We start from the raw sequence: 21508 nt of genomic DNA on the forward strand, positions 1-21508 counted from the left end.
AGGGGACACAGGGAGAGATGGGAGGAACAGAGTCTGGGGCCTTGAGGAGAGACAGGACAGGTGACGGGAAGGGCACTGGCCTTTCTGCATCACCTACTGTGTGCTGGGTCCTTTGCCAGTCACTTTCTGTAAATCCATGATTTTCTCCAATCCTCCCAATGTCCACCATGGAGCAAGCATAGTTGCTTCAGATACCTATGTGATGCTCAAAGCTAGCGGATGCTCGAAGATAGTCACAACTTGCCCAGGGATTGTACAAGGACAGTAAGTGGTTGAGCTGTGATTTGAACCCAGGTCTTTGTGACTCTAGAATCATGCGCTTTCTATTTGACCAAGACATGTGTGCTCAGTCACTCAGTCGTGTCTGACTTTTTGCAGCCCCACGGACTGCAGCTTGCCAGGCTCCACTGTCACTGGGATTTTCTTGGGAAGAATACTGGAGTGGATTGCCATTTCCTCCTCCAGGGGATCTTCCTAACCCAGGGATCCAACCTGTGTCTCCTGCATTAGCAGGTGGATTCTTTACCACTGAGCCACCAAGACAGGTGACTGGTGAAGGGGAGGTGGGGAGGGGAGAGATGAAGATGGGGTGGCATATTTGGTGGATGGTGCCTCTTCTACAGGGTGAGGTCGGGTTCATCCCAGCAGTTCTTGGTTTCCTTGAGGCCTCTGCCTACTTAGCGTCTGCACTTTGCTGACCTTCCCTAGAACTCCCCAGCTCCCTGATGCCTTCACAGCCTCCTGGTCTGCTGGGTGCTGAGGGCAGGCCTGGAGGTGTGTGCCGAGGCAGAGGAGCAATGGGAGAGGAGTGTAGAGGAGACATGCTTCATGCAGTAGTTGCAGGAAGGAGATTCTCCCCCCCCCCCACCCCGCCCCAGTCTGGCAGCCCCCACGGAGGAAGGGCTCTGGGGAGGCCACAGGATACAGCTTCTGAGGATCCTGGGTGCCACTGATCTCCTGCACAGCCTCAGCCCAGAGTTTGATTAGCTGGGCCTGGCTCTCCTGGTTACCCAACAGGCTGGCTGGCCAGCGGCCAGGCTGCAGTGGGGAGGCTCCCTGGCACCTCCTCCTGCTCTCACTCCCAGCTGGTAAACAGCAGAGCAGGAGCCAGACACGCCTCAGCCTCGTGACTGCAGCCCACTCCCCCCGACGTGGTGCACGTGGCACCTGGCGTGGAGAGGCGGGTAGCTGTCCCCTCCCCGGCCTGCCCTCCCATCTTGCCATCCTCCACTTGTGCCCCACCCTGGAGCTTCACGCTCAGCTCCCAGCGGCACCTCAATTCCCAGGTAGCTCCCAGAGTCTCCCAGGGCTGCAGCTCACAGGACAGAGGTTAGAAGTAGAGAAGGACTTTCCAGCTCCCAGGATGGTTGACAAGGGGGTAGGGAGTGAGGAAGAGTGAAGTGGAAACTTTTGGGGACCTTCTCGTACCGAGAGTCTGAGGGCGTGTGTCTGTGTCTCTGAGACTCTGATTATCCCCGTGTCCTTTTGGTAAATGCGTGGCCCACGCATCTGTGTATACTTCTCTGCACAGAACAGGATGTTGGTCTGTTTTGGGGTGCAGCCCCTTGGGCAGGCTTCAGTAAGCAAAGCTCTCTGAAGAACCCCCAGGCAGATCAATAGAGCCAGTGAGAGGCAGGGGGGCAGGGCCACGGGGAGTGCTGCTCTGTTAGCCCCTCCCCACCCACAGCTGGCTTTGCTTCCACTCAGGACCCTGTCTCTGTGTTTCCCCCTGCCAACCCCCCATGCCTATGGCTCTTCTGTTTTTTGTGCCTCATCTCTCTCTTTTCTTCTCTTTAACCCTCCCTTCCTTTGTGACTCTGGGTCTCTCAGGATCCTTCCTGACCTCCCAAGCATGGGCACAGAGCAGAGGCCATGCAGAGCACCTGGCAATGGACACTTGGCCCCAGCACGGTGCCAGGCAGCCCTGCCTGCCCCAGATACCACAGGTCTGGTTGCCTCTCTCAGCCCTGCCACTTCGGGTCACTGTGTAAGGTGGGGGAGGAAGTGACTGGTGGTTGGGAAGACAGGGTCCTCCTAGACCTAAGCTAGTTACACACTTCCTGGACATTTCTACCCCTTCCTTGCCCTAAGCATGGATGGCTGGTGTTCTCCCTGGGGCAAGAAGGTAACTCATCCTTTTGGGAAGTCCCCTCCTGCCTACCCTTCCTCTCTTCTGCTCCAATCGCAGCCCCCTTTCTGGAGGAATCAGTCCTTTCAGAGCAGGGCATTGGTTATTTCCTCCTCACATTTTTATGCAAGGAAGAGGCTGATAGGGATCAGAGAATCATTTCACCCCCCACGTGCCCAAGTTCCCTTATCAGGGGAATCTGAAAGTGAGGGGCAAGCAGCCTAGAGGGGGTGGAGGGTGGTGGTGGCGGCTTGGAACTGGGGAACAGTCACCAACTTCTCTTTCCCTTCTTCCCCACCCCTAAACCACAGAAACCACTTAAAGCTCAGGGCAGGCCTGCCCTCCTGGGGGGGCCTGGGGTGGAAAGGTGGAAAGTACGGGGACCTGGGCAGCCTGCATGCCACATACTACCTCAGCTCCATCCTTCGAGGCCCACCCGCTCTGGGAAGCCTGACCCAGAGATTAGGAACACTTTCCTTTAGGTCCTCCCTAAGAGGTCCATGCCTGGGGAGACCTCAACCCACTGGAGTGACTCAGGAAGGGGGCCCAGGCCCCTCAACCATGAAAGAAAAGACATCCTGCTTCTATAAACGCCTCAGTCACCAGCTCTCCCCTTTCCTGTCACAAAGGCCACTGTGGGTGGAGGGACAGTAGAAATTTGACCCTAGTTCCTGGCCCGAACATTCCATGTCCCCTTGTCTGTCAGTTAACATTTGTGGTCATTTAAGCTTGGATGTGGAGAAGGCAATGGCACCCCACTCCAGCACTCTTGCCTGGAAAATCCCATGGACGGAGGAGCCTGGTAGGCTGCAATCCATGGGGTCGCTAAGAGTCAGACACGACTGAGCGACTTCACTTCCACTTTTCAGTTTCCTGCATTGGAGAAGGAAATGGCAACCCACTCCAGTGTTCTTGCCTGGAGAATCCCAGGGACGGGGGAGCCTGGTGGGCTGCTGTCTATGGGGTTGCACAGAGTCGGACACGACTGAAGCGACTTAGCAGCAGCAGCAGCAGGCTTGGATGCAGCAAGGAGCGTTGAAAAGCAGGAGCTCTGATTTTTGGAGCCAAAAGACAGATAAAAATGCAGCCTACTATTATCAGGCCTCAATTACCACATCATTAAAAGGGGGACAATAGGTTCAGGATGGGGGGACACATGGTCACCCATGGCTGATTCATGTCAATGTATGGCAAAAACCACTACAATATTATAAAGTAATTAGCCTCCAATTAAAATAAATAAATTAATTTAAAAAAATAAAAGAGGGACAATAATAACAGTCCAGACTTGTGTCTGAACATACTTTGAGGCCAGAGCAGTCTGCACACTGGAGGGATTAGTCTGACCTTATTAGCCCCAGGGCATGCTTTTGTGGCTTTAGCTCGCCAGGAAGTTCCTCCTGAGACATTGTGGTCCCCATGGTGTGGGGAGGGGAAGGTCGCAGCTGTGGACGCTGAGTGAACTGCTCCTGACTGGAATGGACTTGAATTCTCACCTCTCAGCCACCTCTGAGCAGCAGTAGGAGGTGTGGAGGAAGCCACAGTCCTGGAATTTCTCTGCAGCCAGGGCTGCTCCTCAGGCAGGTTTACTTAACCTCTCCGATCTATCGGCTCGGTCAAATGGGAACAGAACCCACCTTGCTGAGTGGTTGCAATGATTAACTGGCATAATGAGTAAAATACAGGACCTACGGGTACAAAGTACTGCGGTTAAAAAGAAATGTTTCAGTCTCTCTCTCTCTCTTTCCATTCCTCCCTTCTTCTCTCTGTCTGACTTCCTTCCTTTGCCCCTTTCCTGCTTCAATTTTCTCTAAAACAGATTACCGAGTAACATTTTTACATTTTGCTTATTCATTTTGTAACTTATCTGATTCCCATTTCTGGTTTTTTTTCAGTGTTTATTTATTAATTGGAGTATAATTGCTTTCAATATTGGGTTGGTTTCTGCCATACATCAACATGAATCGGCCATAGGTATACATATGTCCCCTCCCTCTTGAACCTCCCTCCCACCCCTCTAGGTTGTTACAGAGCGCAGGTTCAGCCCTCTGTGTCATATAGCAACTACCCATTAGCTAGCTATTTTACATGTGGTAATGTGTATGTTTCAATGCTACCCTCTCAATTCACTGCACCCTCTCCTTTCCTTCCCTGCGTCCACAAGCTTGTCCTTTATGCTATGTTTCCATTGTGCCTGCATGCTGCTGCGGCTGCTAAGTTGCTTCAGTTGTGTCCGACTCTGTATGACCCCACCTGCATGCTGCTACTGCTACTGCTAAGTCACTTCAGTCGTGTCCGACTCTGTGCGGCCCCATAGATGGCAGCCCACCAGGCTCCCCTGTCCCTGGGATTCTCCAGGCAAGAACGCTGGAGTGGGTTGCCAGTTCCTTCTCCAATGCATGAAAGTGAAAAGTGAAAGTGAAGTCGCTCAGTCGTGCCCGACCCTCAGCGACCCTATGGACTGCAGCCTTCCAGGCTCCTCCGTCCATGGGATTTTCCAGGCAAGAGTACTGGAGTGGGGTGCCATTGCCTTCTCCGCATCTGCATGCTAAGTCACTCCAATTGCGTTAGACTCTTCGCAACGCTATGGACTGTAGCCCCTAAGGCTCCTCTGTCCAAGGGATTCTTTAGGGTTCTTTACCACTAGCTCCACCTGGGAAGCCCCGAGTCTCTATTGCTGCCCTGCAAATAAGTCCATCGCCACCATTTTCCCGGATTCCATATATGTGTTGATATCAATATTTATCTTTCTCTTTTGGACTGACTCCATTCTGTGTAACAGGCTCCCGTTTCTATTCTGATCACTGCTGTATCCAAAGCTCAGCACCTGCCGTGTGTGTATGTGCTAAGTCGCTCAGTCATGTCTGACTCTGTGCGACCCCATGGACTGCAGCCTGCCAGGCTCCTCTGTCCATGGGATTCTCCAGGCAAGAATACTGGAGTGGGTTGCCATGCCCTTCTCCAGGGGATCTTCCCGACCCAGGAATCAAACCCAGGTCTCCTGCACTGCAGGTGGATTCTGTACTGACTGAGCCACCAGCGCAGCCCCTGCTGGCCCTCCCTAAGTATCTGTTGAAGGACTGCAGGAATGAAAGGCGACTGGCTTCTTCTTTTCTTTCTCCTTTGAAGGAGGCATCAGATACAGCTGTTCACCGAACGTTGTCAGGGGAGGATTTCGGGTTGAAGAAGGACAGTACTAGGGATAGAACTGGACCTATGGGTGGACTTCACAGGCTGAAAAGATTGGAGAGCTGTCATCTTAGGGAAGGAAGTGACCTGACTGGGAGGTGGCAGCTGGTTGTTGTTGTTCAGTTACCAAGTGGTGTCTGACTCTTTGCGACCCCATGGACTGCAGCACTCCAGGCTTCCCTGTCCATTACCAACTCCCGGAGCTTGCTCAAACTCATGTCCATTGAGTTGGTGATGCCATCCAACTATCTCATCCTCTGTCATCCCCTTCTCCTACCTTCAATCTTTCCCAGCATCAGGGTGTTTTCTAATGAGTCAGCCCTTCCTATCAGGTGGCCAAAGTGTTGGAACTTCAGCATCAGTCTTTCCAATGAATATTCAGGACTGATTTCCTTTAGGATGGACTGGTTGGATCTCCTTGCAGTCCAAGGGACTCTCAAGAGTCTTCTCCAACACTACAGTTCAAAAGTATCAGTTCTTTGGCACTCACCCTTCTTTATGGTCCAACTCTCATGTCCAGAGGTGACTACTGGAAAATCCATAGTTTAGTTTGGACTAGACCTTTGTTGGCAAAGTAATGTCTCTGCTTTTTAATATGCTGTCTAGGTTTGTCATGAAAGGAGCAAGCCTCTTTTACTTTCATGGCTGCAGTCATCATCTACAGTGGTTTTGGAGCCCAAGAAAATAAAGTCTATCATGGCATCCGGTCCCATCAGTCAGTCAGTTCACTTAGTCGTGTCTGACTCTTTGCAACCCCATGGACTGCAGCACGCCAGGCTTCTCTGTCCATCACCAACTCCCAGAGCCTACTCAAACTCATGTCCATCACATCGGTGATGCCATCCAACCATCTCATCCTCTGTTGTCCCCTTTTCCTCTCATCACTTCATGGCAAATAGATGGGGAAACAATGGAAACAGTGACAGACTTTATTTTCTTGGGCTCCAAAATCACTGCAGATGGTGACTGCAACCATAAAATTAAAAGACACTTGCTCCTTGGAAGAAAAGCTATGACCAACCTAGACAGCATATTAAAAAGCAGAGACATTACTTTGCCAACAAAGGTCTAGTCAAAACTAAACTCTGGACTTGCCAGTAGTCATGTATGGATGTGAGAGTTGGACCATAATGAAGGCTGAGCACTGAAGAACTGATGCTTTTGAACTGTAGTGTTGGAGAAGACTCTTGAGAGTCCCTTGGACTGCAAGGAGATTAAATCAGTCAATCCTAAAGGAAATCCTGAATAGTCCTGAATACGCATTGGAAGGACTGATGCTGAGGCTGAAGCTCCAATACTTTGGCCACATGATGGGAAGAAATGACTCATTGGAAAAGACCCTGATGCTGGGAAAGATTGAAGGCGGGAGGAGAAGGGGACGACAGAGGATGAGATGGTCAGATGGCATCACCAGCTCGATGGACATGAGTTTGAGCAGGCTCTGGAGTTTTTGATGGACAGGGAAACCTGGCATGCTGCAGTCCTTGGGGTCAAAAAGAGCTGGACACGACTGAGTGAACTCAATGGACCAGATGCCATGATCTTCTTTTTTTGAATGTTGAGTTTTAAGCCAGCTTTATCACTCTCCTCTTTAACTTGCACCAAGAGGCTATTTCCTCTTCGCTTTCTGCCATAAGATGGTGTCATTTGCAATGAATATTAAGGGTTGATTTCCTGTAGGATTGACTGGTTTGATCTTGCTGTCCAAGGGACTCTCAAGAGTCTTCTCCAGCACCACTATAGTGAGGTGACTGAGAGCTCAGACTCTAAGACCAGACTGTGGTTTAAATCCTAGTTCTATCCCTCACTGGATTAGTAAAACTTGAGGTCACACTGGATAACAATATTAACAATAGTACTTAACTCTCATGGGAGTTACTGACAAGTTGTTGGATAAGATTCCCTTGCATGCTGCTGCTGCTGCTGCTGTCGCTTCAGTTGTGTCCGACTCTGTGCGACCCCATAGACGGCAGCCCACCAGGCTCCTCTGTCCACAGGATTCTCCAGGCAAGAACACTGGAGTGGGCTGCCATTTCATGGCGATCATTTTTTTTGTAGCTGTTAGTGCTTAACATTAGTTGATCAATGCTACCACCTGGTGGACATCTGGAGCAAGATTTTCCCTGGCCTGGGGATTGGAGAGGGGCCTAATCAGGGGAGGGAGAAGGAATGGAGGAGCATGCGTGTGTGTGTGTGTGTGTGTGTGTGTGTGTGTGTGTGTGTGTGTGTGTGTGTATGTGTGTGTGTGTAATGGTAGCATTATATATGCTGAGGTTTATAGGTAACAAAGGCTTGGCCCTGGTTACGGGCACTTGGCAAAATGAGAAATGGCCCAAGGGGGTGGGAAAAAGAAGCTGTGTTGGCACAGTGTCTCCCTCCCTCCCTCCCTCCCTCCCTCCCTCCCTCTCCTCCTCCCTGTTTTCCTCTTCCAAGCCTGCCCTGAGCCAAGAGGAACCAGCTTCAGAGAAGGAGGGGTGAGAGAGAAGAAGGTCACTGCTGACGTCAGGGACATTCAGGTAGGAGGTAAATACACTGTGACCTACATGTATCCATCTTCCACATTCTGCCCCTATTCACCTGGGTAGCCTTTTCTGAGCAAAACCATGAGAATAGCTCTCACAGTCCAGTGGGACCCCCTTTGCCCGTAGGACCTCAATCCCTGTGACCTTATATCTTGGTCTTTCAGCACTCAAGTACTGCTTTACTCCCCAGGGAGGCCTAGGTATGGCAGGAACAGGCAGGAGCGAGGATCCCTAAAGGCATAGTGTGCTAGTCTGACACCCTCTGACTCACTCCCAAGACCCAGAAATTTCATCTCTCTCTTCAGATCAGAAGGTTGGACTTCCCTGGTGGCTCAGCTGGTAAAGATCTGCCTACAATGCGGGAGACCCAGGTTTGATCCCTGGGTCGGGAAGATCCCCTGGAGAAGGAAATGGCAACCCACTCCAGTACTCTTGCCTGGAAAATCCCATGGATGGAGGAGCCTGGTAGGCTACAGTCCATGGGGTCGCAAAGAGTCGGACACGACTGAGCGACTTCACTTCACTTCTTCAGATCAGATGTGGGTGTGAGTGGGGTGCTAGATGGGTGGGGGGTGTTGATTTCCCCTGTGCACCCCCCAGGAACCCCCAGGGGAAGGTGAGTTATGCTGCAGCTTCAGTCACAGAGCTTTACAGTGATTGGAGGGCCCCCTGAAGGGATAGGTGCTGTGTTGAGCAGGGAACTTCGGACCCACTCAGCTCAGACCTAGTAAACTAGTGTCTGAGTCTCTCAGGAACAGAGCTCGGGATTCTTTCCCTATGTTTAACAAGCTCATCCAGCATTTCTGATGTCTGGTAATTGTGATACTCAATTCAAGTTTGAGAACCACTTCTTAAAGTCTGCTCCGAATCAGAAAACCTGAATGAGCTTCCTCCATCCCTTGTAGGGCCAGGGCAGAGGGAGGAGGGCAGGCTGCAGATCTGAGAAGCAATGTGCAAACAAGGGGAGGCAGATATTTTATTTGCAGAAATAAATACATGTTGGGCAGATGGAAAGAATGGAGACTGTAGACCCGGTGGAGCCCTCCCGAGGAAGAGACCTTCTCTCAGGCTACAGGCTGAGATGGGCAGGCACCAGGGAGGCCCCGGGACATAGCCCACCACCCAAGGGCGGCAGCAGGGCAATCAGGGGCGTCTCACACTCCCCCAGCAACACGTCCCTGCGGAATCCTGCGCCCCTGTCCAGCACCTTGGCCCTCAGACTGTGGGCGGCCAGGTCCGGCGGGCCGAGCCCATCGAAGAAAAAGTCCTCATTGAAGATGGGGTTGGTGCTGCATTTGACCACTCGGCTCCGCTGGCCCCGCGGCCGGGAGCGCGGCCGCAGCCTCAGCACCACGCAGCAGCCACCGCCGCCGCTCCCGGGGCCAGCCCGCGACCGCGGCAGGCCCTCGGCGCTCACCAGGCGCAGCCGCAGCCGCCCGGGCCCGGCCGGGTACTCGGCGGAGAGCCGCAGCTGCCCTCCCCGGGGCTCGAGGTGCAGCACGCTCTCCTGGGTCGGCCGCAGTTGGCAGCACAAGAAGTCGAGGTGGAAGAGGGGCGGCGTGGGCGGTCCCGCGCGGCGCGAGGCGTGCGGGCTGGTGGCCGCCGAGCTCGCCTGCAGCCGGGACAGCGAGCTCGGCCGGGGCGGCCGGGGCCGGTCGGGGCCTGGCCGCGGCGAGCCGAAGGGCGACGAATCCGGCGACGAGGCCGTGTCGCTGTCGGGGGCCCGGCAGAGGCGCAGGTCCGGGGCGGAGACGTGCAGGCGGGACGGCGCGGGGGGCAGCCCGCCGGCGGGGGTGGCCGGTGGCCAGTGGAACAGGGACTCGCGCCGGCGCGTGTGCGGGCTCTCGGGCAGGAAGGCCCAGCCTTCGCGGCCCGCCAGGTGTGGCAGCGAACAGGTCGCGGGGAGGCCGCGCCCGCCGCTGTGGGGCAGCGGGCCACCTGGGTCCTGGAGTCGAGGCGGGATGAAGAACTGCGGGATGCGATCCGGGGTGAGGACGTTGGGGCACGGGCGAGACGGGGTGCGGCGCTTAGGAAACAAACTGGAGGGCGCCCACCGGGCCCTGGGCTCCGCGGCCCCTACCCGGTAGCCAGCTTTCTCCAAGAGCCACATGAGGCGGCGGCGGCGGTGGTGGGGTGCTGAAAGCCCGAATTCCACGAGGCCGAGAGGATCCGAGTCCAGCGTGGAGGCCTGGGCAAGGAAAGGAGGGGAGCCCAAGGTGAATGATGCTGCAATCGTACACCGGGCGATCTGCCGCCGCTCCCTTCTTTGGGGGCCCAACCGGCGCAGTAGGCCCTTTTTGAGCGGCGGAAACAAAGGGCGGCAAAGTCTGAGGGTCCGGAGAGAAATGGAGTCCAGGGCTGGGCAGGCCTCGGACATACGAGTACACAGACTCTCCCACTGCTTTCACACCCACCTCAGAGTGAGAAGGCCTAACACACCCACTGGAACCCTAGACTCCTACTAGAAGAATCTAGTAACACCACATCGTCAAGAGGTCTGTAGTCAAAAACACTGACCCAGAGCTGAAACTCCCTCATATGCACTCTCCTCCTCAAGAGACACCGCGGCCCTAGGGGAGGGGGGTCACCCCCTTCTCCCATGCCCATTCCGGAACACCGGGGCGCTCCTCCCGGGTCTGATCTGGCGCCGCTTGGGACTCCCACCACTCCCCTCCCCACCCCCATCCCTTGGCTCCCGTCCCCTGCGGCTGCGCAAGTTTCTGCAGACTGAGCCATCCTTCGTCCCTCGCCCCACTTGTATCCTCTTGCTCCTCCCTCGCCTTCCGGGGCCGTTCCAGGCCAGAAACGAACTGCCTGCACATTTGACTGCTGCCCCGAGAGCACCCACGGCCTGCTCAAGAAGAGCACCTCTCGGGGACACAGAATGCCGCCCCCCACTTAAGCCCTGGCTGTCCGGCTCCCTACCTCCCAGTCCTACCGCATCCCGAGTCTGCAGCGGACCGAGTAGTTGGGCCGCCCCTCCCACTCTCCACTGCTTTCCCCCCTAGGAAACCGCTGAGCACAAAGACAGCATTGATTCTCCGTCACCTTCTGACCTGATTCCGGGAGGCCCTCCGCGGCGCGCTTACCGCACCCGCTCGCCGCACTCCCAGGGAGCGCGATGTTCCGACTTTCTGTCTGGGAGTCTGAGCTCCAAGGCAGTGGGCTCGGCCTGGCGCCCAGAGTTCAGGCCTCACCTGTGGGCCGCCTCTGGGTCCTGGCCTCGGGCCAGGAGCTGTTCGAAGCCGGGAGGGGAACAACTTCCTCTCCAGCTTGCTCCCCCAGCCCAGTCCTGGGAGGAGCTGGCAGGGGCCTCCGTTGCCTACGTACGACCTCTTTTCCTGGATAAACACAGCTCTGTCTTTAAATCCATCAGCCCGGCCTTCTTAACTCCTTCCTTCAGGTTTCTAGCAGCAAGCCAGCCCTGTGCCCTGGGGCCTTCTCTGCTGGGAGTTGGGGAGGGCTGCTGTGAAAAGAGAGATAGCCATTCCTTTGCGGTGGCCTCCATCCCTTAATGCTACCCGGGCCCCTCCCAACCCTCCTAGGTGAAACCCACAACCCTGACCACACAAACGGTAACTTCTGCAAAGCCCTCCCTGCTGGAATCCTGCCTTGGCCCCCATTGTTTAGTTCTGGAGACATCCCAGTTGCTCCCAAACACAGTGACTGCAGTGACTGGTTCTTTGAATTACACTGGACCAGGGAAAAGTGACCAAGCTGGAAATATCTGGACACAGAGACACTGAGGACAGAGCTGTTTCCATCAGTGAGTAGAGGTCAGGCTTGCCAGATGTGTGTTAAGCTGTAAATATAGTGTCTCCCCCTTCCTTCCTGTCCTTGAAGGCAGATTCTAGGAAGCACAGGCCACCACTGGCAAGATGAGCGCATCAGCTGTACTTCAGGAACACTCACCGTCCTTCATTCCCTCCTTAGGACATCCGTCTTCGAGGACCACTTCCCCTTCACCCTTCAGATCTGGAGGTCCTCACTGACATTTTCCCATTGAAATTAAGATGTTCTGTTGTCTGATTTCATAGTACCCCATACTTCTCCCTTATGGCCCTGTTCACAGTTTCTTTTTGTGTGTGTGTGATTTATTTCTGTGACTGTTTAATATCCTCTTCTCTTAGCAGGCTGTAAGCATCACAAAGACAGTGCTTAGAACAAGTCAGATGCTTAATCAGGACTGTGAATAAATGAATGATATTTAGCAGGTGGCTCAGCCAGTAAAGATTCTGCCTGTAATGCAGGAGACCGGGGTTCCACCCCTTGGTCGGGAAGATTCTCTGGAGAAGGGAAAGGCTACCCATCCCAGTATTCTTGCCTGGAGAATTCCATGGACAAGGAGCCTGGCGGGCTACAGTCCATGGGATCTCAAAAAGTCAGTCACGACTGAGTGACTAACATTTTCACTTCAAGCAGAATTGTATCTGAATTAGTTCTTTTATCCTTCACTGTGTTAAATGCTAGAGATACATAGAAGGGGGAAACAGACAGACAATAATGACAGCAACAAGGCAAACTGTGAAGTTCAGGAAATGAACGAGATTATTATTTTGACATCTGATACTTAAGAGTCTTCAGGGAGCAAATGTTTCCTTTATGGAGATGACTGGCAGCACCCAGACCCTCCAATCCAAAGGCTTCTGACTTAGCTCAGCCTTGGTGTCGTTTCTGGGGACAGTGGTCTGTGTGGAGTGCTGCAGCCAAGAACTCACAGCTGCGGCATCAGTCAGCCCTGGGATTTACTAACTGTATGACCTCTGGCATGTAACTTAATCTCTCAGAAGTTCTCCTTTCCCATGTGAAAAATGGAGAGAAACTATCTAAACTTCAGAGTTAGCATGAAGATTAAGATCATACATAGACGTTTTCCTGGTGGTCCAGTGGTTAAGAACCCACTGGCCAATGCAGGGGACATGGGTTCCATCCCTGGTCCGGGAAGAGCCCACACGCATGGGGCAGCTAAGCCCATGTGCCACAACTGCTGAACGCTTGTGTTGCAGCTACTGAAACCCACGCGCTCGGAGCCTGTGCTCTGCAACAAGAGAAGCCCGCGCCGTGCAACGAGTGGCCCCCATTTGCTGCAGCTAGAGAAAGTTCACGCATAGCAACGAAGACCCAGGGAACTGTACAGAAATAAAAAAAAACAACCAAAAGAGTGAAAAAGATCACGCTTGCGTATCAGTTAGACTGACTTCTGCTACAAGCACACAAAAACAGAGACCCCAATTCAATCTTACTTGACAATAAGGACATTTTTGTCTTCTGTGATTAGAAGTCCAGAGGAAGGGTAGGCTTCAGGGAAGTTTGATTCTTTAGTTTCATTCATTCAACCATCCATAGTTATTGACTACCCACCACATGCCAGGCACTGTGTACTAGACTCTGAAGATATAGAAGTGAGAAAACAGAGAAATCTTCTGGCCAAATGGAATCTCTGCTTTCGTGGGAGAAGAAAGACCATAGACAAAAATGAATTAGTAAAAAGTACAGCTTGTCAGATGAAAATCAGTGTTGGGGGGAGAATTAAAGTAGGGGAGGATCATAGAGGGTGTGAGGAGAGCGTACAATTGTAAATAGTGGGGTCAAGGATGGCCATCTTGAGAATGTAACATTTCAGTAATGATATGAAGGAAGGAGAAAGGAAAGCATTCTAAGCAGAAGGAATTGAAATGCAAAGTCCTGAAGCAGAAGCATGCCTGGAGTGTTTAAGGAGGCAGAGTCCATTGCAGCTGGAACAGAACGAATGATGGGAAGATGACCTTAGAGAGATAGTAAGGCCAGAATCTTATGGGGCTTGAAGCCACTGTAACAATTTTAGCTTTTCCTTGTGGTGAGCTAAGGAGTGATACCACTGGACATGCATTAAAAGGGTTGCTCTGGCGGCTGTGCTGACAGTAGAAATAGAGGGATAAGGGCATAAGTAGGGAAAACAGATAAAAGGATATTGAGATAATCTTTGCACAAGTTGATTGGGGCATGGATCAGCATTGTAGTAGTCAGTTTCTGGCCCTATTCTGAAGACAGAATCAACAGGATTTCATGATGGATCCATCCTTATCTAAAGAGAAAGAATTATCCAAGGTTTTTGGCTCTAACAGTTGGAAGAATGGAGTTGCCATTTGCTGAGGGGGAAAATATGAGGAGCTCAATTTTAGATCTGAAGCTGAAGCGCCAATACTGTGGCCACCTGATGCGAAGAGCTGACTCATTAGAAAAGACCCTGGGGCTGGGAAAGATTGAAGGTGGGAAGAGAAGGGGACAGCAGAGGATGAGATGGTTGCATGGCATCACTGACATGAGTTTGAGCAAACTCTGGGCAATGGTGAAGGATAGGGAAGCCTGGCATGCTGCAATCCATGGAGTCAGGAGAGTGACTGCAGGGTGATTGCTGGACAGTATTACAGGCCCACTTTATATCCCTGTGGCTCAGATGGTAAAGAATCTGCCTGCAATTCAGGAGACCTGAGTTTGATCTCTAGGTCGGGAAGATCCCCTGGAGAAGGAAATGGCTAAACACTCCAGTACTCTTGCCTGGAGAATTCCATGGTCAGAGGAGCCCAGCAGGCTACAGTCCATGGGGTTGCAAGCAGTTGTCAGATGGTTCAACAGAGGGCATTTATCACAGGGAACCTGTCACCAAGGTGGTGGAAGAACAAAAATGGCAAAATAGGAAGGTGAGGGCTTTCTAGTAGGATCTGTAATCATGGGTCTACAAAACTGCTTGTAGGATCTACGCCCCTACGTGAGTTGCCTCTCAAAACAGAAAAGGGCGAGAAATACCCTTACATCTCCCGACTTCCCGCTTTCCAGTCTGCCACCAGAGCCTTTCAAAGCTGATGACAGAGGAGACTGGGAAATGCAGACTGCAGGCACTGGGCCTCTGCAGTCCGAGGCAGAGTAGGACAAGGGTGGGGATCTGAGAGCAATCACTCAAATGACCGGCACACCAGGGAGCTGAAAGCCGACTTTATTAGAACAATAAGACATCAGACCTGGAACTTGGAGGTCACCTCATCTACTCTTTCATTTTTATAGAGCAGGAAACAGACCTCAAAAGAAATGATGTGCCAAAGAGTAGCAGAGTTGAGACTAGAACCCAGATCTTCTATCTTAAAGAACCTCTGTTCTTTCTTGTACTCCAGGGGTCTTCATTATTAAGCAGAGCTTCTTCGTTGAATGAGGACCCACAGTGTGGCTTCCCCCCACTTCCAGCACCATTGCTGCCACTCAAGAACTTTAGAGGTGATCTGGGGCCTTGACCTCCTTTTTCCTCCAGTGCCACTGTAGAAGGACACTTAGAGGACTGGGCAGGACAGAGTGCTTTCTTGGGTTCAAGCCAGAAGAAGAGACACAGAGGGGAGAGACTTTTCCTCTGGGTCAGCAGACAACTACTAGACTCCCTGGGCTTTTGGGCTAAATTGTCCCTTGTCCTTGAGCAGTGGCCTCAGGCAGCATAACTTGGCCAGCGCGCTCACTGCAGGTACTGGCAGGTGATAGGATTGGTGATATACTATGTCTTGCATCTCTGGCTCCTCACCCAGGACCCTTGATGAATGACCTAACTCTCTGATCTTAGTTTCAGGAAGACCTTAGGGGGAGCTGATATGAACTATTGATAGCCCTTGCTTTCTGAACTTGTTAGTCTTATAATTGCTTTATTCACTCTTTGGCTTCTCTTGGCCCTTGATTCAGATATTTGGAGAACACACATCCTTTGCTTCAAGCAAAATAAGCTAGCACATTTGCCTGGATGGCCTGTTGGATTCCACCCAATCTACCTGAGTAGTAGTTGCATTCCAGATGAACGCACTACACATGGAATTGGCTTTTAAAGTGTGGGGGTCCCACCTCCCATTGTTTCTGCCTAGAAAGCTGCAATACTTGGCCCTCTGTGAGAAGAGAGGCATCCGTCGACTCTCTTAATGCTAGAGAAGCATTCCAGCAGCTGGCGATCTTATTTCCATTCTGGAGATCCCTGCCTGCCCCCCAGGCCTTTTCCAATCAAGGCTGTCACTCCCAGCCTGGCTGTGGGTCTTGCCTGAGACCCTCCTACTTCTGTATGTTTTTCAGCTTATGCTTGTTTTCTGCTAGAAACTGGTCCCAGTGGAGAAGTGACAGGGTATATCAAACCTCTGCCATCCTCAGCACTTGGCTTCCAAAGTCATCCTGAGTGTTGACATCCAGTTGCCAAGTGAGAAAAGAAAGAAGCAAGTTGTATTTGAGTTTCCAAATACAACTGTTTTGGTTTTCTTCTTTTTCTTGACTGTATGGGAAAGATGGAATATATTTCCCTTCTTCTCTTGGAAATGTTTAAATGACACAAAGACAGAACTATAGATCAATGGAACAAAATAGAAAGCCCAGAGATAAATCCACACACCTATGGACACCTTATCTTTGACAAAGGAGGCAAGAATATACAATAGAGAAAAGACAATCTCTTTAACAAGTTGTGCTGGGAAAACTGGTCAACCACTTGTAAAAGAATGAAACTAGAACACTTTCTAACAGCATACACAAATATAAACTCAAAATGGATTAAAGATCTAAACATAAGACCAGAAACTATAAAACTCCTAGAGAGAGATGAGAACACAGGCAAAACACTCTCTGACATAAATCACAGCAGGATCCTCTATGACCCACCTCCCAAAATATTGGAAATAAAAGCAAAAATAAACAAATGGGACCTAATTAAAATTAAAAGCTTCTGCACAACAAAGGAAACTATAAGCAAGGTGAAAAGATAGCCCTCAGAATGGGAGAAAATAATAGCAAATGAAGCAACTGACAAAGGATTAATCTCAAAAATATACAAGTAACTCCTTCAGCTCAATTCCAGAAAAATAAACGACCCAATCAAAAAATGGGCCAAAGAACTAAACAGACATTTCTCCAGAGAAGACATACAGATGGCTAACAAACACATGAAAAGATGCTCAACATCACTCATTATCAGAGAAATGCAAATCAAAACCACAATGAGGTACCATTTCACGCCAGTCAGAATGGCTGCTATCCAAAAATCTGCAAGCAATAAATGCTGCAGAGGATGTGGAGAAAAGGGACCCCTCTTACACTGTTGGTGGTAATGCAAACTAGTACAGCCACTATGGAGAACAATGTGGAGAGTCCTTAAAAAACTGGAAATAGAATTGCCATATGACCCAGCAATCCCACTGCTGGGCATATACACCAAGGAAACCAGAATTGAAAGAGACATGTGTACCCCAATGTTCATCGCAGCACTGTCTATAATAGCCAGGGCATGGAAGCAACCTAGATGTCCATCAGCAGACGAATGGACAAGAAAGTTGTGGTACATATACACAATGGAGTATTACTCAGCCATTAAAAAGAATACATTTGAATCAGTTCTAATGAGGTGGATGAAACTGGAGGCTATTATACAGAGTGAAGTAAGCCAGAAAGAAAAACACCAATACAGTATACTAACGCATATATATGGAATTTAGAAAGATGGTAACAATAATCCTGTATGCGAGACAGCAAAAGAAACCATGAGGACAGATATCATTCTGAGGGGCAACAGTATAGAACAGTCTTTGGACTCTGTGGGAGAGGGAGAGGGTGGGATGATTTGGGAGAATGGCATTGAAACATGTATATTATCATATGTGAAACGAATCGCCATTCCAGGTTCGATGCATGATACAGGATGCTCGGGACTGGTGCACTGGGATGACCCAGAGGGATGGGATGGGGAGGGAGATGGGAGGGGAGTTCAGGATGGGGAACACGTGTACACTCGTGGCAGATTTATGTTGATGTATGGCAAAACCAATACAATGTTGTAAAGTAATTAGCCTCTAATTAAAATAAATAAATTTATATTAAAATAAATAAATAAATAAATGAAGATTAGCCCTAGATGGTTGGATGGCATCACTGACTCAATAGACATGAGTTTGGGTAAACTCCAGGAGTTGGTGGATGGACAGGAAGGCCTGGCATGTTACAGTCCATGGGGTCTCAAAGAGTCAGACACGACTGAGCGATTGAACTGAACTGAACTGAACCATGATAAAGGACAATAGGTTTTTGGTGTACACTGATTTAGACTCTGGGTTTAGTTGGTTTTCAAAGGCAACTGTGAAAGCACAGGAGAAAGGTGTTTTTTGTTTCATTTGTTGCTGTGCCATGCAGCATGTGGGATCTTAGTTCCCCGACTGGGGGTCAAATCCATGCCCCCTGCATTGGAAGTGCAGAGTTTTAACCCTGGACCACTAAGGAAGTCCTTGAGAAAGGATTTTTATGTGAGTATGTCGGGGAAGGAATAGCTACCACAAGGTTTCTGGCTGTGGCTTCTAGTAAATCTCCAGTTTTTGGAAGGCACTGGATCAAGTCCCTTCAAATCCATGTCAACTGATCTTTTGCTTGTCATTCAAGACTGATGGCTTAGGAAGTGTGTGGTCTAGTTACTAGAAAGAGAGCCTGATCCACCCACCACTGCTGAATTTGTGTCCAACTCTCTGACCCTGTTCCATGCCACAAAAACCTCATTTTCTCTGAACCCCCTGAATTTGAATTCTTTACTTGGCAGGATGAGAGTTTGGACACAGACTCACCCTCCTCTGCTGATTCTCCTTTCAAACTGAGGCAGTGGTGGCTAGCTACTTACCAACCCCATTTCCCTTTCTTCCACAACATGGAGTTAGACCATGTTTTCCAGCCAACATTCCTTTCAGTTTGGCGGAGTCTTGTGACTGAGGAAACACATTGAGGCTTGGTTCTGAAAACCTCCCTGTGATTCTCTCTTCTTTCATTAGGCAACTAGGCGTCAACCCAGGATGACTTTGGAAATTGCATGTTGAAGATGACAGAGCTTTTGTCAGTCAGGTTACTGAATGACTGCCAAAAACCAAACACTAGACCTAACCTGAATGAAAACTAGTCCATTTATGAAAAGGGTTAGACTACGGAGATGCAAAGCTTTATCTGTTTCAGCATTTGGCATCACCATACCTAATAAAAGGTGTCCCAGGTGGCTCAGTGGTAAGGATCTGCCTGCCAATGCAGGAGACAGGGTTTTGATCCCTGGATCGGAAAGATCCCCTGGAGAAGGAAATGGCAACCCACTCTAGTATTCTTGTCTGGGAAATCCCATGCACAGAGAAGCCTGGCAGGCTATAGTCCATGGGGTTGCAAAGAGTTGGACATGACTTATCGGAGAAATATCAATAACCTCAGATAGGCAAATGACACCGCTCTTATGGCAGAAAGCAAAGAGGAATTAAAGAGCCTCTTGATGAAGGTGAAAGAGGAGAGTGAAAAAGCTGGCTTAAAACTCAGCATTCAAAAAACTAAGATCATGGCATCCAGTCCCATCACTTCATGGCAAATAGATGGGGAAACAATGGAAACAATGACCAACTTTATTTTCTTGGGCCCCAAGTCACTGTGGACAGTGACTACAGCCACAAAATTAAAAGACACTTGCTCCTTGAAACTAGACAGCATAGTAAAAAGCAGAGACATTACTTTGTTGACAAAGGTCCATATACTCAAAGCTATGGTTTTTCCAGCAGTCATGTATGGATGTGAGAGTTGGACTATAAAGAAAGTTGAGTGCCAAGGAATTGATGCTTTTGAACTGTGGTGCTGGAGAAGACTCTTGAGATTCCTTTGGACTGCAAGGAGATCCAACCAGTCCATCCTAAAGGAAATCAACCCTGATATTCATTGGAAGAACTGATGCTGAAGCTCCAATATTCTGGCCACCTCATGTGAAGAGCTGACTCATTGGAAAATCTTTCCCTGATGCTGGGAAAGATTGGAGGCAGGAGGAGAAGAGGATGACAGAAAGTGAGATAGTTGGATGGCATCACCGACTCAATGGACATGAGTTTGAGCAAACTCTGGGAGTTGGTGATGGACAGGGAGGCCTGGCGTGCTGCAGTCCATGGGGTCACAAAGAGTTGGACACCAATGAGCGACTGAACAATGACATAGCTGTTCTCACATCAAACCTTTCCTCCCTGGAAATGTGCACCAGCCATATCAGTCTTTTTCCTCCTTTACCATTGTTCTCACCTGATATGTCCGCCATGGCCCTTGGTTTTGCCGGCTGCTTCACATATTCCTTTCACTCCAGGTTGGTGCCACTCCAGAGGCCTGCCTTTCACCAGTAGCTGGGCCTTCAGCATGCCTTAGCCCCCATGTATTGGTCAATTTGTTTTCCCGATCCTCACTGCGGCTTATGCAAATCATTGCCCTTCCTCCAGACCTCTTTCTCCACCGGTGGCCTTGCCTCCTATCTCACTGAGGAAGTCAAGGTGCTCCTGTCAACTTCTAGTCCCTCTCTGTACCACCCTCCAACTCCTTCCTTTTGGTTTCAGGGTCACGGTGATGTTCTTCTGCCTCCACTTGTGTCCACTTGTGGCCTTCAGAGTTTTAGTAGTTGTGGCCCACAGGCTCAGTTGCCCCTCAGCACGTGGGATCTTCCAGGACCAGGGATCAAATCCATGTCCCCTGCACTGGCAGGCGGATTCTAGGTTAAGAATCCCTTGGCCCTCCAGGGGAGCCCACCATTTGTGCTCTTGATCTAGCTCTAAGACCAGATGGCTGTTCTGCGAGATGACACCTCTCTCCTCAATACACTTAAATCTCTTTCTTTAAATAAAATAATAACAACAACAACATTCCTAGAAAGACTCATCTCGATTCACTTTGTCATTCCCATTCATTTTTTCATCTACCACAATCTAGGATTTGCTCCTACCTCCTGGCAAAAAAGACCACCACCTTCTTTACTGCCAAGTCCAAAGGCCTCTTTTTAATTCTTATCTGCTTTCTCTATAGCATTTGATACTGCTGATCTAACGACGGTCCCACCTGTCCTATTCCTGGCCTCCTTAGTGGGTGTTTGGCTCTCTGTCCCAGCGTTAAGCCCCCGTGTGGCTGCATGTTCTGTCACTGACCCTTTTCCCTGCTCTTCCTTCCTCTCTCATCTTGTCCCTCTCATGCTCTCTGGCCCCTCCTCACTTTCATTCTGCATAATCCACTCCGTGGGATTCCATGCCAGTTTTTATATTGATGACTTACTGATTGAGTCAGTACGTAATCAATTCTGAGTTCCAAATGATAATATCCAGGGCCCCTGCTGCTGCTCGCCCTATGGTTGAGGTTCCATGGGTACTTCAAGCTCAATTCGTGTGAAGTTAACCTCAGTATCTCCCTCCACCTCACGCCTGCTCCCCTGTATGCCCAGTGATGCCACCTGGAACCATCAAGCCAGAAACTACTCTTTGCAACATTTTCATATTTCTCATCTTCATTGCTTTGAACCATGTTAGGTCCTTACTGTCTCTTGTTTGGAGCCCCACGGGGATCTCCTAACCAGTGCTCCCAACTTCAGTCTTGCTGACCTCTTATTGTCACCAGAGTCATCTTTCCAAAAAACAAAACTTTATGCCATGCCCCAGCCAAAACACTTTAAAGCATCCCTGTTGCCTACAAGACACAGTTCAAGCTCCACTGCACGGTTTAAGGCACCGTCCATGGCCTGCACCTGCCCTGCCCCCTTCTCTTTCCCTAAACTCCTGCCCACTCAACACCTTGCTGTTCTCCAAAGTCACTGTGCCTTTGCCCGGACTAGCCCCCTGTTCAGAATATCCTCTTATTCCCTGCCTGCCTGCCTGGT

At 50.4% G+C, this 21508-nt stretch overlaps 1 protein-coding gene across 2 annotated transcripts; it reads right to left on the reverse strand.

The window, feature by feature from the left end:
• Positions 1-8801: 8801 nt before the first annotated feature.
• C2CD4D (C2 calcium dependent domain containing 4D) lies at positions 8802-11143 on the reverse strand. Of its 2 annotated transcripts, XM_042257223.2 has the most exons (2): positions 10896-11143; positions 8802-10027 (listed from the first exon to the last, which is right to left on the reverse strand). In XM_042257223.2, the coding sequence occupies exon 2, from the start codon at positions 9947-9949 to the stop codon at positions 8909-8911; it is 1041 nt and encodes a 346-aa protein (XP_042113157.1). In that variant the 5' UTR covers positions 9950-10027; positions 10896-11143; the 3' UTR covers positions 8802-8908. The 2 variants fall into 2 exon arrangements, with proteins under 2 accessions (XP_042113157.1, XP_027820842.2); XM_027965041.3 differs by lacking the exon at positions 10896-11143 and having other exon boundaries at positions 8802-10498.
• Positions 11144-21508: the final 10365 nt, after the last annotated feature.

Source organism: Ovis aries, chromosome 1, assembly GCF_016772045.2.
Source record: "Ovis aries strain OAR_USU_Benz2616 breed Rambouillet chromosome 1, ARS-UI_Ramb_v3.0, whole genome shotgun sequence".
Taxonomy (NCBI): domain Eukaryota; kingdom Metazoa; phylum Chordata; class Mammalia; order Artiodactyla; family Bovidae; genus Ovis; species Ovis aries.